Genomic DNA, 16,539 nt, shown 5'->3' with positions numbered 1-16,539 from the left:
AATTTTCTTCTCTTGTTAATTTAAAATTTAGTGCTTGACAATAATGTATTTTAGTGTACCATTTGCCACCGAGGTAGACACCTCATTTGCAAATAAAGAGATTTTGATTTGATTTGATTTGATTTGATTTGATGTATTCATATAGGCTAATAACCTACAGTACATCCACGACTTACGTTGCGTTTCGGACATCGTCTTAAAGTTGTCTCGTACAATTAGACACAATCACACAGTGCACTGTCAGGAAGTACCTAATTATGATGCAAATAATCTATAACATTGTAAGGAATTATTTCCTTAGTCACCAAAATATCAGTAAACATAAGCACTTGTCATATGGATATTGAATGAGGGATCTTTTCAACTGTGTGCACCTACAGTAGCTGTCAGTTTCTGTACTTGATGATGATGATGATGCTTATTGTTTAAAGGGGCCTATCATCTATGTCATCGGCCCCTAATGGTACGAAATAAGAAGAAATGTAATGACGATTTAAAAGTCCAAAATGCTCCACTGACCAGAATTCAAAACGTGAGGACAAAAAATGAATGAATGGATATGAATTTAAAACAATCAGTGGATCCGACCTGCAATGCCACACATTTCCAGAAACTAGCGTTAAACAATAGTATTACCAAGGGACTGCTTCTAAAGCACAATACTGAATCGATGATGCTTCTAGTCTAAAGGGGTCCAAAATCCAGGTCATCGGCCCCTCATAATGGTACTTATCGCTAAGAAAGTAGAACCATGGTATTTGTCATGTTGTGGTACTATAGCCCATTCCATGTTAAGAAAACAGTATTGCTCTTATGGACCTACAAAGAGTGAACACACCCCCTCTTAGACACTCATAATTCCTTGCGATTAACGAATATTGTAATCTACTTTCTATTGTATTACGAAAGAATAAAAATGTATGAAGCATGTTTTTGCCCATGAGTTATTAAAATAACTACTGTACTTAACATTCTGTATTTAATAAATACATTCTTGGGAGGAAGCACAATGGTGGGAACAACTATCGCTTTGTGCCTCCCTTCATTTTCCTTCTGTGTCGCTCTGGTACAGTATGTTAGGCGTAATCCGTTATGCTGTGAATTGCCGGCAGCTTATCACTGTTGAAGAGAAGTCCTGTATTTATTTGTGTGTGTTCTAATATTCTTGTACGGTACAGCAGTTGTTAAAAACATATCAGATGTAAGGCTTTTAAGGCGTTTGCTCTATTAACCAGCATTTCGTCTTAGGTCTGACACTAGACTCATCAGAGTGTAGTGTCAGACCCTACCCACTGACGCTCGGGTGCATGCAAGTGAACTTATCAGAAGTCTATATAAGAGGCACAGTCTGATGACTGCAGTGAATTTAGAATTTTCCATTCGGAATTGCTAGACGGGCAATAATTCCATTGTGGAGATTTATCAGACTGTGCCTTTTATATAGGCTTCTGATAAGTTCACCTGCATACACCCCAGCATCAGTGGGTAGGGTCTGACACATCCCACTCTGATGAGTCTAGTATCAGACCTAAGACGAAACGCTGGTTAATAGAGCAAACGCCTGAAAAGCCTTACATCTGATATGTTTTTGACATTTTGACATGCTCTATTGGTGAAAAATATCTAATTCCCTCCATGGGAATTTAGAATTTTCCATACAGCAGTTGTTACTGACGATTTTGACTCTTTGGTGTGCAGCGATACATCACGGCATGACTTGTACAGATACAGAAATTTGCTATGATTTTTATCTGAGTTTGGTTTTGTTATTTAGATTTTCTTTCTTAAGCGCATTTTATTTTTGCCACATTTTTACCCCCTTTTCACAAGCGCATTTAATTGTTACCATTCTTTTCATGGGGCAATATGACGACACAGTAGTAACCGGCGTTGCCTTGGCAATGCAATTAACAGCATCCCCCACCCCGTGCCTATAAAAATTATCTGTTGTCAATTTTCTCCCAGTTTGCCTTGAACTTCAATACTGAGATTTTATATTGCAGTAGTTTATCAATATTGCTGTAAAAAACAAAATAAGCCCTCTCCTGCCTTACTAATCCTGTACCCTAGATCTCAAAAAAATAATGTGCAGCTTACTTTCTTCGTTCTTTTATTTTGAACTCAAGTACCGAGTTCCACCAATACATAATGCCGCAGTTTTCCGGTGGTTCTGTTGAGCAGAGACGTTCGATTTGGCAACCCTGTTATCATAAGAGCAATACCGTTTTCTTAACATGGAATGAGCTATAATCAAAAGTAGCGTAGACTTGCGGTATTCCACACATTATGGTACTACTCACAGGTAATGTAATGCGCACATTAACGCAGACCTATGGTGTTTCTCACATTGCGGCGCCATTTACAGGCAACACAAACCTATGGTGTTTCTCATATACGTGTACTAATCGCAGGGACTCTTATTATCCCATAGTGTTCTCATATAGCAGGTAGTTATCATAGGCAAGGCAGAACCATGGTGTCGCTTATATAGTGGTACTAATCACAGGTAGTGTAAAACCCACCCTAATTCACACACTGTCGCTACTAATCACAAACCTATTGTGTAAAAGCGTCCCATGGTGTTTTCTGCATGATGGTACTAATTACAAGTAGTCTCGTGGGTGTATTCTTCATCTGCGTCCCCCACCCACAGGGGGTACTTTCTGTACTTAGCCTAATAATTTGTGTGCATACCGACGCATACAATGCCAGAATGCATATGCTTTATATTATGTTACACAGCGTCAGAATAGACCTCGGTAAAAATTAAAGAAATTAATGCCCTAGTCGCTTTCCGACACTTATTTAGGCGCATGGTTGGCTATTCGCATACTCGGCATGAATAACGTTCAACTCCGTCTACCTGTAGACCTACGCCACACAATGTGGGGAAAACGCTCTCGAGATCTCTCAAATTCTCGTGTGAAACAGTCCTGCGCTAGTCTCGAGAAATCTTAAGACCCCATCTCAGACTGCCCATCACTGACATAAGTTCTCACAATAAGTCTTGGCATTTTTTGTGTCACTCTGGTGCAAAACATCTCCAAGCATCACACCCTGTTTACCCCAAAACACAGCGCACAAGAGTTTGTGAGCTGAAATTGTTTGCTTGTTCTTCACCTTCACGGGTGATGTTGAGTATCTCCATTCGACGGATTGTTGTTTTGATTCCGACGTAACATAGGCCTAAGCCACCTGCGTTTCGTTGCCATTAACAGTTCGGCTTAGGAACCTTCATTACTGTACCCCTCAAGGAAAGTCAAAGCACTGCCTACGCATTTGGTTTCGTGTACCTCTGTCAGCATCCTCGGTACCCAGCGTGAGCACAACTTCTGATAATCTAAGCGAACTGACAATTTCATAAAGAACACTCCTTGAAATTTCAGGCAGCTTGTAACTTAATGACTAAACTCAACTTTTTGCACCAAGTCTTCAGTAATGACAGCGCACTACACTTCTTATCGTGGACATTAGTACAGCCTTCTAATGCATTCTCTTATCATTCCTTTGCTCATAGCATGTTCTCCATGCATTTCACTAATCTGCTGATGAATTTCAACAGTTTTCACATCTTTTGCATTTAGAAAACTATTCACAGTGCGTACTTGACACTCAGCGGGATCATTAATTGTCAGAGGCATTTTCAATACGGACAAATGTATGTACTGGTTTCCATAATGGCGTTTGTGGAGATAAGCCTGCAGATGTACGTACTGAGCGTGCATGCATGCTCAAAAATAACGACCGAAGCGCTTCAGTGGCCATATTTAAAAACGGTACTTACTCAAAAAACATGCTTAGTATTTTACTTGCAACATGATGTTTTCATCTCAAGTGATAATGTCCGATTTTCTGCTTGTTGGTTACCATGAATTTTGTTTTCTTTGTGTTTATTTTAAGGCTAAACGTATTTGATGCTGTTCAAAAGCAATTTGCAGTAAGTATAACAGGCAGATAGTTTTTTTCTTGGCTTGCTGTTGATCTTGATTGTTTTATCAATTTTATCAAGGGTAATATGCAAAATCTTTAGATTATAAGTTACAAAAAGGTTTTGAAAAGGGATACAATAAAACCAATTTTATTTGGCAAAAAAAAAAAAGGAGAGTTATTGATAGGTAATAAGCATACACGAGTATTATAATTAAAAAATCATTGTATTTACAGAACAAATTTCACCAGATAACGTGTATTTCACAGAAGAAGAAAGTTATTTTAAAACATTTATAATTAAACAAATTGTAAGATTACTTTATTGCATTAATTTAAAATAGTAATTGTTATTTCGACAAAATATACTTTTTTTCCACAAGCTGCATTCAACGCATTCCAGGAAAATTAGCATAAATTTTCCAAAGATCTACAAAGCGAATGTTGATGCTGTTTATATTTTTACACATCATTGTACATCATTATTACACTGATGAATTTCTTGAATATACAATGACATACCAAGTCCAAAATGCAACAATACATATTTACATTGGAAAATACACGTACACAATAAATATACACTAACGTCTTTGGTGTTGTATCAACAGACAAAATATAACTCACAATTTCTATAGAAACTAGCATTAATACAACATGGTCAGCAAGGTAGATTGTATCCTGCCATTTTAACTAGTTACACAGCTCTGTTCATTCTAGAAGGGCCATCCTCACTTTCCTGGCCAAACTGGAACAAAGCAGATTTTACCAGACACGCAACTTCGCTAAGGGTTCGACATAAGGAGAACCATTTTGGAATATTACTTATGACTGCTGGAAGGGAAATGAGATCACAGCTGTTGTTCAGCCTCATGGCACACGACGATCAAGGCGACTCTACAGATGACGATCGCCGAATTTCACGGTAACAAGGCTTGCAGACAGGTACGGCACGCTGAGACATATGTCCTGGTAATGGAGTATGCTTGTCTATACAGCGGGTGCAGAATACTTCTCCGCATTTCCAACAGTGATACTGTAACAGGAAAAATATGATACCTGTGAAGAGCTAGTCCAAAAGTCCCTTACAATTCAGTCATTTGTTAAAACCACAGAAGTCAGGAAAATAAGTTCTAAGAAGGAAAACAACAGTAAATGAATTTTATGTTAGCTTTATGAATTTTTAATTTTTTTTTTAATAGGGAGACAAATATGTAAGTTCCTCTACAAAAGCATCAGGCAGATTGCAGAAATGATAACTAGTTTTAGGCCTTAGAAAACATCTAAGTTATGCATGATGTTCCATTGCATAAACAATGTTCAGCCGGTCTTTATCTAGAAGTCGTTTAAAGTTTCAAATGGAAACGAAGTATCTTGCTAGCAACGCTTGTCGCAACCATTGAAATTCGTCAGTGCATGCACCAAATGTTAGTCACATTACTCAAATGTAGCTAAACATGAGCATGACTTACCCATAGATAAGAATATTGCTTTCGGTGGAAATAAAATTTCATAATATTATTGGGACTAAAGCGACACGCCACCATACAAGGAACTGTAGTTTTGATTATAGTGTCGTTAAAGCGAGTGTAATCTAAATAGCATCGATGAAGGGAAGATGAAACTAAAGTTACTGTGTAACTGAACGAGTTGTGTGGGCCATATGAATGTAGCTTGCATTCTGGAGATTAAAGGTTCAAAATGTACCATTGGCGGTGCTGAAGATTGTTTTCTGTAGTTTCCCCGTGCTCACACCAGATAAATACCGGGACTGTTACTATAGCCACAGCTCTCCCTTCTCAGTCTGGTCTTTTCCTATCACATACAGTTGTTGCCAAAAACTTATCTGAATTAGCGCGACGAGTATTCACAAAGCAAAAAAAAACCTTTAGTCAATTTATATTGTTATTTTTCTTGCAAACTAGCAATTGTACCAGGTTAGTTTTCATACAAATGCAGCAGTACTACGATTCAGCGAAAATGAGTGGCAGCAGTAGAAACGTCAACTAACAGTCAGTGGTTTGCAGGCTTTGGAACGTGTATTATACCATGTCAAAGCATAATTTCCAGCAGAACCATTAGAGTTACCGAGACAGTTGGCTGCGCAGATTGGGCCACGTAATGATCAGCTTGCATTCGGAAGATGGTGGGTTCGAACCCCACTGTTGGCAGCCGTGAAGATTGGTTTCCATCGTTTCTCAATTTTATTCCAGGCAAATGCTGGAGCTCCAACTTAATTAAGGCCACAGTCACTTCCTCTGCAGTTCTAGCTTTTCCCATCCCACTGTTGCCATAAGGCCCGTCTTGTGTTGGTATAACACAAAGTGTAATTATTTTTTTATTAATGCGATGACATTTCTTGCAGAAAACTATATGCTGGGCTCTATTCTGTGATAGGTTCTTTGCATAAAAAATATGCAAAAGTTGAATTGACATTACATATTAGTGGATACCATTTTGAGAAAGTTAATCGGTGAAAAATCAAATAAGCCTATTTTTTAACTGTATATCTGAGATATACCTATATCAAATATCAACTCAACTGTTCATCAAACTGAAAAGCTTTTAAGTTTACTTTTAAACTGAGGCGACACTGACAAGTAAGGCTTCCTTCTTAAATTATTTGGCCAGTCAGGCAAATTACGATGCCAAAAAAACTCAATTGCATTTAATAAGAAATGCATAACAAAAACAATGAGGTGTTTAGGCATAGTTGAGTAAGAAAGCTGTCTGTCTGTTAGGTCGATAGCCCAGAGGCTGGCTGGATCCTCAAATAACACCACCAAAGGTTATGCGGTTATAAGGAAACCCCAAAAACCAATGGCAGCACCAAAATGAGGCGTACTAGGCAAGATGAGGAGTGAGGTAGTTTGCCACTGCTTTCCTCACTTGGTCAGAAAGTACTATTGCAGCACGACTGACCCTGTGAGCAGATGCACTAGTCGTGCTCTGAATGTAGTCATTCAGATTAATCAGCACTACTCATACTTCAGCAGCTTCCATATTGTCACAGGCATAGATGTTGACTGGGACTTCAGTGGAAGCTACACTTTACTCTGGCCTGTGCCAATATATGGATACAAAAGTACTGTATCACCTATGAGTTCTGTGGTTCAAAACCCGGACACTCCATGTGAGATTTGTGCTGGACGAAGCAGAGGCGGGACAGATTTTTCTCTGGGTACTCCGGTTTTTCCTGTCATCTTTCATTCCAGCGACACACTCCAATATCATTTCATCTGTCAGTCATTAATCATTGCTCCGAGGAGTGCGACAGGCTTCAGCAGCCGACACAATTCCTATCCTCGCCACTAGATTGGGGCTTCATTCATTCCATTCCTAACTGGTCAAATGACTGGAAACAGGCTGAGGATTTTCAATAAGTAAATAATGTAACCTACATATCTGATGATAATGATGATGTTTTTTTCAAGGGGTCTAACCATTTAGGTCACTGGACCTTGAATCTATACAACTAATCCCATTCCTATGGACTACAATACCTATGATGAAGCAGAATGTCTATTTAGCTTGGTTTCCAACTTGAGAAAAGTGCAGAAAAGAAGAAAAAATTGCTAAAAGCTGAAAATGTTTGTTAATAAATTTGTAAAAAGTTATCATATTAAAATACCATTCACTGATTACTTGCTTATCTCCAGAATAATGAATAGTAGATAAAGTTTGGCTCCATGATTGTACCATGAACAAAATATAAATGCATGTGGGTACTTTACCTGCATTTCTGCAGTGATTTCCCCCTGTGGGTGGGGGCAGTAGAATAACACCCTTGGTATCCCCTGCCTGTTGTAAGAGGAGACTAAAAGGGGACCCACGGGCTCTGAACTTGGGAGCGCAGATTGGCCGAGTCCTGACATTGCTTCCACTTATTTGTGCTAGGCTCCTCACTTTCATCTATCCTATTCGACCTCCCTTGGTCAACTCTTGTTCTTTTCCGACCCCAACAGTACTAGGTACCGAGGCCTAGGGAGTCTTTCATTTTCGCATCCTTCGTGGCCCTTGTCTTTCTTTGGTCGATACACCTAGACTGCTATGGACTGAAACCGGTTTGTCTTTAGAGACAAATTCAGGTTGCCTTTGTACAATAATGACGGCTGTGTTTGTATCTGGAGACCTCGTGGCGAGTGCCTCAATCCTGCCCTTACTACTGGTGTGCTGGTCTGGGGAGGCCATCACCTACAACAGTCGGTTACCCCTAGTAGTGATACAAGGAACATGGGGAACACATGGGACTGCGGGATGTCCGCACTTATTGCTGTGTTGTCAATCATGCAGGGCTTCGAGGAAGCATTTTCCAGTAGGGTAATGGTTAGTTCCAAACAGAAAGGGTATCGCAAGAATGTCTCCACAAAAATGCAGCACTTCCATGACGTGCCTTATTTTCAGATTTGTCACCTGTCAAACATCTGGGACCACCTAGAGTCCCAATATCAGCAGTCTAGAAGTTTACCCAATCTAGAGGACAAGTTGCAGCAAATTTGGAGAGATGTGCCGCAGTATACCATGCAAAACCTGTATGAATCCATGCCCGCTCCTGTGACATCAAGTAACCAAGCTAGAGGCACACCAATAGAGTACTAGAGTCTCCTACCAAGCATTCTCATTTCTGCAATAAACTAATCCTTTGCTCTGATATTTTAATCACTTCCTTACACTAACATTACAATCATCCACATCGAGCTTCATGCGATTCTGACAACTCCTTCATGGTAAGCTTAAATTACTATGTACATATATAAAATATAAACCTGCTACTAACCTTTCTGCTGAAGTGATCAAATGGTGTAGAACACACACATTCTCGAATATTTCTTAAAGTCTTCCAATCTAGAGCTACAGAGTCCAGCTCATTTGTAAGCTGGTCAACACTCAATATCTCTATAGTCTTCGGTTTTACAGGAGGTACGCACACACCTGTAAGAGAAAGAACACTTTGACCAATTCAAGTAATAAGAGAAAGAAAATTACAGATCACAAAGAAAGAAGGGTTTAATTATCCTGATATTTAAAAAAGGTGATAAAAAGGAATGTAATAACTACAGAGGGATCAACCTTATTGCCCATATAGCTAAGATATTTGAGAGAGTATTGGAAGGAAGACTGAGGAGAAAGCTAGAAGGAGAAATGGAAGAAGAACAGTATGGTTTCAGGAAAGACAGATCAATGTTTCACCTAATATTTACATTAAGACATATGATGGAGAGAAGATGGGAGTTTGGAAAAGACATAGTGATGACATTTACTGACATTGGGAAAGCTTATGACAGTGTGCCCAGACAGTTGGTATGGGACACACTAAGGAAAAAACAAGTTAACAGAGTGGAACTGCAAATGATAAAAGCTATGTACAGAAATGGTGTTAGTAATGTGAAGACTAGTATAGGAAAAACAAAATGGTTTAAAGTTGAAACTGGTCTCCGACAGGGAAGTATACTATCCCCCATACTATTTATCATAGTCGTGAATGAAATTCATAACAACATTAAACAGACACTGGGAAGACAGGTAACAAAAGGCATGGTGTTTGCAGATGATAGATGATATAGTGATATGGGGCGAGGATGAAACGGAAGTGCAAAAACAAGTAAATGTATGGAATCAAGAGAGAAAAATTTGAGATGAAAGTAAGCATAGAGAAAAGTAAAACAATAGTGGTTACATGAGGAAGGAAGGAAGAGGAAAGATAAAACTGAATGGTAAAATTCTGTAAGTGGTTAAAAGTTTCAAGTACTTGGGAAGCGTGATCACAGAAGACGGAAAGATAACCGAGGAAATTGGGAAAAGAATACAACAAGCAAATAGCTTCTACCGGAGTGTAAGGGGTATTTTGTGGAACCAAAATCTCCTGAAGAAATGTAAGAAAGTATTATATTCAACCTATTATGAATCCATACTAACCTATGCAGCTGGATCATGGACTACAACAAAACAAGAGGCGAGTAGAAAACGGGCAGCGGAGATGAAATTCCTAAGAGGTATCGAGGGCAAGAACAGAAAAGATAGAATTAGAAATAAAGAGATAATGAAAAGAAGAGGAATCTTGAAACTTCAAGACAGGATAGAAACAACAAAGCTAAAGTTATATGGGCATATGATGAGAATGGAAGAAGAGAAAGTGCCAAAAACAGCTTTTTCAGAGAAGTTAACAGGAAAGAGAGCACGAGGAAGACCCCGAAAGAGATGGACAGATTCAGTGTGGGAGTGCATAGAGAAGAGGAGAGGAAAACCAGAAGTTGTACTTAAAAAAGGAGAAGAGTGGTGGAGAGACAGGCAGCAATGGAGGTTCTTGATTCACAACCCAATCCAGGAAGCTGGAAATGAGGATGATGATGATGATGATGACAAAGAAAATAAAACAAATATGCTTCTTGCTATTTGAGATAACTAAAGGGTTCAAGTCATTAAGTTAATGAACCAACTGCAGGCCTTGCCTGACGCCATGAAGTTTTGTCCCTTGGGTCATCTGCTGAACATGAATGTTGTGTTCTGGTGCAGCACGGAAGAGATCGCTGAGTACTGGCATGGGACAGTGAACAAAGTTTTATTGTGAATATGGACAGCAGATGTCATATGGAACTGTGAGACTGTTGTGAATGGGATGGGAGCTGAGGACTGTGATATTGGCAGAGTAACTGCAAATCTGAGCAAGACTGTGTTAGCGGAGGAACATAGTGTGTATTTGCGAGACCTAACAGTGAGAATAAAAGAGAGCATGAACTACGTAATTGTGTATTCTGTACTGTGAATGTAAATTGTAATCCTGGTGTGCCACTTTGTATGTAGGTGTGTAAGTAGCTATGGTATTAGTAGTACATAATAAATTTTAGTAGTTAACTGCTACCAGTTGTAATATTCGTTTATCCACCCCGCCAACACGTTACCTTATTATTGAATGGAAGGAGCAGAAGTTATTTGAGAAGAAGAATAACTTATTTAGAAGTCAATGGTTTCTTAAGGCTACACTCCGGACATAAAAATCAATATTTTGGTCATTTTGGCAAATTTTTTTAATGACTGAAATTCAAAGGATTGAATTTCTTCTTTGTCACAAAGTTATTTTGTTGAATTCAAACAATTATCACTTTAATACTGCTTTGTTTGCCAGTCTGCACACAGCAGAAATGGGCGTGGCATCTTCCTGAACTCCTTTGTTAGGTAATGATGTAACTGCCATGTTTCCATTCAATCAAATATGCCTGTTCTTTGCAATTACGCATCCATGGAAAGCCCCCCCCACCCCCCCAGCCCCTTCTCCCGATATATTTATACAGACTCAAGCTGTAAGATCTACCATATTTCTGAATGAGTTTATAAAGCCTGTTACAGACTAATATTTTAGTACTTGACTGTCATTGAGCAACATTTTAAGCTTGTACTGGTATTCCTGATGGTACTACAATAGTGCCGACAACTGTAAGTTTTGTTATTCTTGTATGTTTAATCTTTTTTGTGGGTTCTGTGGTGATAGCCAGTCTTTACTTTTGTGAAGTACGCGCGCAAGTAACGTCTTGTAGTTGCTTATCAAGATACTGTTATTATTGAAAGACAGTGTGCTGTAATAATTGACAGCTTGTATTCAAGGGAATAAACAATATGCATAAACATAAATCAGCCTTAGCTAAGCGATGAATTGCTGAACTTTTGATAGGAAAAAGAGGGGGATCAGCTATTACCGAACAGGAGTCTCCATTGAAGAAATCAGGGACAAAAGATCATGAAATGTTATCGGAATCAGATTTTTCTCATCAGGAAAGTGTTGAATCAACTTCAAGCAATTTAAGTTGTAACGGTTCAAATCCCGTTACAAGATGATATCTGTATTTTTATTATTGTATGATTTTATCTGTATTTTATTATTATTATTATTATTATTATTATTATTATTATTATTATTATGTTATCTGTGATATTGTACTATTATTGTAATTATCCGTTTTATTCAATTTTGCAATTGCCTGTTGCTTGCAAGATTGCACTTAGATGTATACATATATACGTATGTGTAGTATAACACTCAATACCTGTACAGTGAGAATTGTTGTATATATCAGAGATTAGATGTGACGTTGGGACATTGTGCAGGATTAGTGGAGATTCTGCCAAGTCATCGCCGCTTCATGGCTATGTCATCGTATTTATTTAGATATGCGCTCACGGAGTTAGCCGCGGGGCTATTTCACCACTGTATGTAATATTTGTCGCGTAGGTGGGAGTATGTCATGGTTATTTCTGGAGATTACGTAGCTGTGTCAACCAACGTCTATATAAGGTAGCTCCATACTGTAGCGTCAGTCATTACTTATACGGATGCAGTACAGTGAAGTAGTCTACTAGATCAAGAGGCCTTAGTTGGTCAGCCAACAAGTGTGAACGAGAGATGGTGAAGACTCAGTGAGCCATTATTGGTCATTGAGAGAGTGAGACCAAATGGTTGGTCCGTCACTTAGTGGAAGACGCGAACGCAAGGCTTACCAAGGAGTCAGAGAGGGCAACCCTGGACCTGCCAAGAGGTCATACCATATTGACTTACAAAGAAGTCAGATGATATGGAGAAGAAGCAGTCGCAAGGATGTATCACCACGTTAGGCGTGACACATCTACAGTAAACACTAGATAAATGAAATACGTCGTAATTACACTCAAAGTGTTAAAGGTACAGTCAAGTGAATCAGTGAGGGAAATATTTCGTATAAATTGTTAAATGTCCGATCAAGAAGAATTCAAATTCATGCCTAGTTTCTTTCAGTTGCAATGTCATAATTTCATATTCTCATCTGTTTTATCGCAACAAGACTCACTATTTTTGATATATTTTTTAAAGAATATATATTGTTCTATCAAAGGAATTCATAGTTTCATTTCATTGACAGTAAAATATCTTAACCTCAAAATTAATGGGGAAACCGAATGCCAATCTCCTTTTCCCAGAACTTATATGGTATGTTGTCAAAAGTAAGCTTATTACCCCACACCCTAGAGATGGTCAAGAGTCTCATTCTATTATTGCTGTACTGAGTGACAGCTGGCGCCCTTCAAATAACGTATGTGTAAGTAAGCAGGTAACAAGTAAGTGTGAGTACAAGGTTCGACGAGAGTGTATTTTATTTAATGAATGTTAATTTTCATAATTTTCATGTTAAACGCAGATATTCAGATTTTTCAATTAAATGCAGAGTTTTATATATGTTTCAAAAGTTAGTAAGAGAGTCTGGAACATCTCATTTTGGCGCCCAACGTGGGGCTCGAATAAATTCAGAATTTGTTCTGAATGACAGCATATCATAGGTTCATTTTGGGAGGAGCATGCGCATTTAAGCCAACGGAATTTATTACCGGTAAATGTCAAGAGTGTAATTTTGTGATCTATATTTGTATTTTGGGGATATGTCAAGGGATTTGAAGAGGGAAATTAATTTGAGATCGCGTACTATCACTAGTGAACCAAAGATGGACAAGGAAGACAATAACAAGTCATGTGACGACGAGGTCATTGCTTCTGCGGACTTCCAAGGTGATATTCAGAGTAGGGAGCAGGTGAATACGATGGAAGCTTCTGAGATAATTCAGGAAAGTGCAGAAATTGAGAAGCACATTGAAACTCAAAAGGAAATCGCGGGGGGAATGAACCGAGATTTTTTAAATTTTTTTAAGGCCGAAATGACCGGGCTCAAGGAACAAATAAATACAAGTAGTGACAATAGTAATAAACGAATGGAAAAGATGAGTGAAAATAATAAAGAGATGAAAGAATTAATTAGTACTAATAATGAAAATAATAAGAAAGAGATGAAAGAGATGAAAGAATTTTTTAGTAGTAGTAGTAGTGAAAATAATAAAGAGATAAAAGAATTAATTAGTACTAATAATGAAAATTGTAATAAACAGATTAACTCTCTAAGTAATAAAATGGAACAAATGATTGGTATTAGTAATGAAAATAATAAGAAGCAAATGGAAGAGTTAATTGGCAGTAATAAAGAAAATTTTAATGTGACCAATGACAAAATAGATGCTTTAAGTGAATCACTAAATTATAAAATAGATACTAAGATAGAAGAGGTAACTAGTCAAATATCTAAGTTAGAAAATAAGCTAAATGAAGAGTGTGTTGAAATTGAAGGTGAAATGGAGTCGAGTCGGAGCGATGTTCATTCTCAAATTGAGCATGTCAAAGAAATATGTACAGAGAATGTCGTAGAATTAAGTGACAAAGGTTCTAGTAATCGGGAAGAAATTCATGACGTAGTCGAGAAAAGATTGGACAAGAGTTACAATGCAGTTGGGGAAGATACGAGGGAACAGATTAGTAGAAATGAGCAAATTGAAAGCAAACTTGTGGAGGTCACTGAACTACGGAACGAACAGGAAATGCTATCACAGCAGGTGAGAGAGAGAGAGAGGAAGAATTGCAGGAAGACGTGAGAATAGTGGAAGAGAATTCTGAGAGAGCAGCGGAAGAAGAAGAAGAAGAAGAAGAAGAAATTCTGAGTTGCCAGGAAGTGATACGGCAAGAAGGTACAGGTGAGATGGCGAGAGAAGTGGTAATAGCGAGTGGTTTGTTCAGTAGGGATCGTGATTTAACCAAGTTTTCTGGAGAACAGTTCAGTTCTGTAGAATTTGTAAAAGTAGTTGAGAAAAGATTTGATAGTAAGTTGAGGAATAATAATACTGAATGGGAATACGTACTGGAAATCTTGTCTAATGTTTTTATCGGTGAAAGTAAAATATGGTTTCGAGTGTACTGGGATAATATGTCTAATTTAGGAGAATTGAAAGACAAGTTCATTGATAGGTTTTGGAAGGAATGTGTGGAAGGGCGCGCGTGTGAGAGAGAACGCATGATGTCTGGGGAAAGTAGTATAGTAGAGAGAAGGAGGGAAATGTTAGCCGTGTATCAGAGGAGAGGGGGTGATCATGATGAGCAGAGGATTAATAGTTGTGTCTATGGTGATAAGGGACAGAAGAGTAACCAGAGAGAATCGGAAGATGGGAGGCGTATGGATTTGAGTTATGAGAGAGAGGATCAGATGAGTAATCAGAAAGAATCGGAAGATGGGAGGCGTACGGATTTGTGTTATGAGAGAGAAGGTCAGAGGAGTAATCAGAGAGAATCGGAAGATGGGAGGCGTACGGATTTGAGTTATCAGAGGGATTATGATAGTCTTAATATGAAGGTTATCAAGGTGTCGTTATCGAGTCAGAGTATTTCTGATTCACAGGGAATCGGGTAAGTTACCGGTAAGTGGACAGGCTGAAGGTAGAAGATGAACTGGTATTCATTATAAGTAGTTATGTAGTGAAAGTAGATTTAAGAGTATAGTGTGATTGTGACCTAAGTAATGTTAAGTGAGATATTTAAGTAGTGACGTGGTCGTAGATAATGATGTAATTAATGGTAGCAGTAAGTTAGACGTAAGAAGTGTTCTTGTAATGCCGAGAATGTGATATAAGTAGTGAAGTAGTAACTCCGATGATGGTAATTGTGAAGGTAAATGAAGGTACTATTAGATCTTATAACAGCCGTTGGGTAAGTCACAGTGAGTAAATAAAATGATAGCGGTACCGATCATAAGTAAAGATAATTGTAAGTTTCAGACATGCCTTGTTGTACCAGAACTTGTGTATTCAGTTGTTTTAGGAGCTGACTTGGTTGCAAATCATGGAAGTAGAGTAGTCTTTAATTTAGGTAGTGTGTGTGTGTTCTGGGATATAACTAGCAAAGAAGTGCATATTAATTACGATGGTCTGAGGTAAGTGTGTTGGTGACGTGTGTTCTTTGAAATATATGAGAGGTAAGTGAAGTTGTTCCTAGTGAGAGGAAATGTTTTGTTGGGTGTGTTACGTGCCTGTACGACCAGTATCTGAGGGATAGTCGGTATGAGGCAGTGATGTGAGGTAATTTGGGTGAATTACAGGAGGAGTAATTGTGTTCGATGTTAGGTAAGCATAGAGATGTATTTAGTGGTAAGTGAGGAAGAACACGTATATGAACATAAATTTGTAGTACATGACCATTCATCATTTGTGGGAGGTAAGTACCCCATTGAACTTAAAAATGCTAGTGAAGTCTTAGAACAAATAAACATTATGCTGGATTACAGAATAATTGAACCATCTTGTAGCCATAGTATTGATTCCTTAATTATTGTTGCCAAGAAGGATGTGATTTATTGATTTGTAAGTTAATGAGGGCAAAATTGATTCAGTTTGAGTGACAGAGTGCTACTCAGAGTTCCATTTCATCATCAGCAGAGGCGGGAAATATGTTGTAGTTGTTCTTTTGTATCAGGGGCATTTCACTATTGTGAGCCGTATCGGGAAGTGTGCATATTCCTTAAAAGATCAGGAAGGGAAGATTGTCGGTACTTACAACATTAAGAACTTAAAGAAGTACGTCACGTGAGATTTGGTGAGATAAGAATAAGATGATTAATTTTGTGAGAAACTGGCAAAATAAAACTAACATCTGCGATTGGCGTGTGAACCAAGTGTCGTATTGGTGTATTGGAAGAATAAGTGCTACATTGTCATGTACTGTGTGACAAAAAATACGGAGAACAGGACATTGGACAGTTATCTGAGATAACAATATGC

At 38.3% G+C, this 16,539-nt stretch overlaps 1 protein-coding gene across 6 annotated transcripts in view; it reads right to left on the bottom strand.

The window, feature by feature from the left end:
• Nucleotides 1-4,135: 4,135 nt before the first annotated feature.
• Nucleotides 4,136-16,539, bottom strand: part of Mtmr6 (Myotubularin related protein 6) — a 546,834-nt gene continuing 534,430 nt past the window's right edge. For all 6 annotated transcript variants that reach the window (XM_067143599.2, XM_067143600.2, XM_067143597.2 and 3 more), the window contains 2 exons: nucleotides 8,705-8,859; nucleotides 4,136-4,963 (listed from right to left, as the gene is read on the bottom strand). In XM_067143599.2, coding sequence (XP_066999700.1) covers nucleotides 4,814-4,963; nucleotides 8,705-8,859 — 305 coding nt within the window. In that variant the 3' untranslated portion in view covers nucleotides 4,136-4,813. The remainder of the gene's footprint in view (nucleotides 4,964-8,704; nucleotides 8,860-16,539) is intronic.

The sequence above is a fragment of the Anabrus simplex genome, chromosome 3, assembly GCF_040414725.1.
Source record: "Anabrus simplex isolate iqAnaSimp1 chromosome 3, ASM4041472v1, whole genome shotgun sequence".
NCBI lineage: Eukaryota > Metazoa > Arthropoda > Insecta > Orthoptera > Tettigoniidae > Anabrus > Anabrus simplex.
This window is presented reverse-complemented; position numbering and strand designations above follow the sequence as displayed.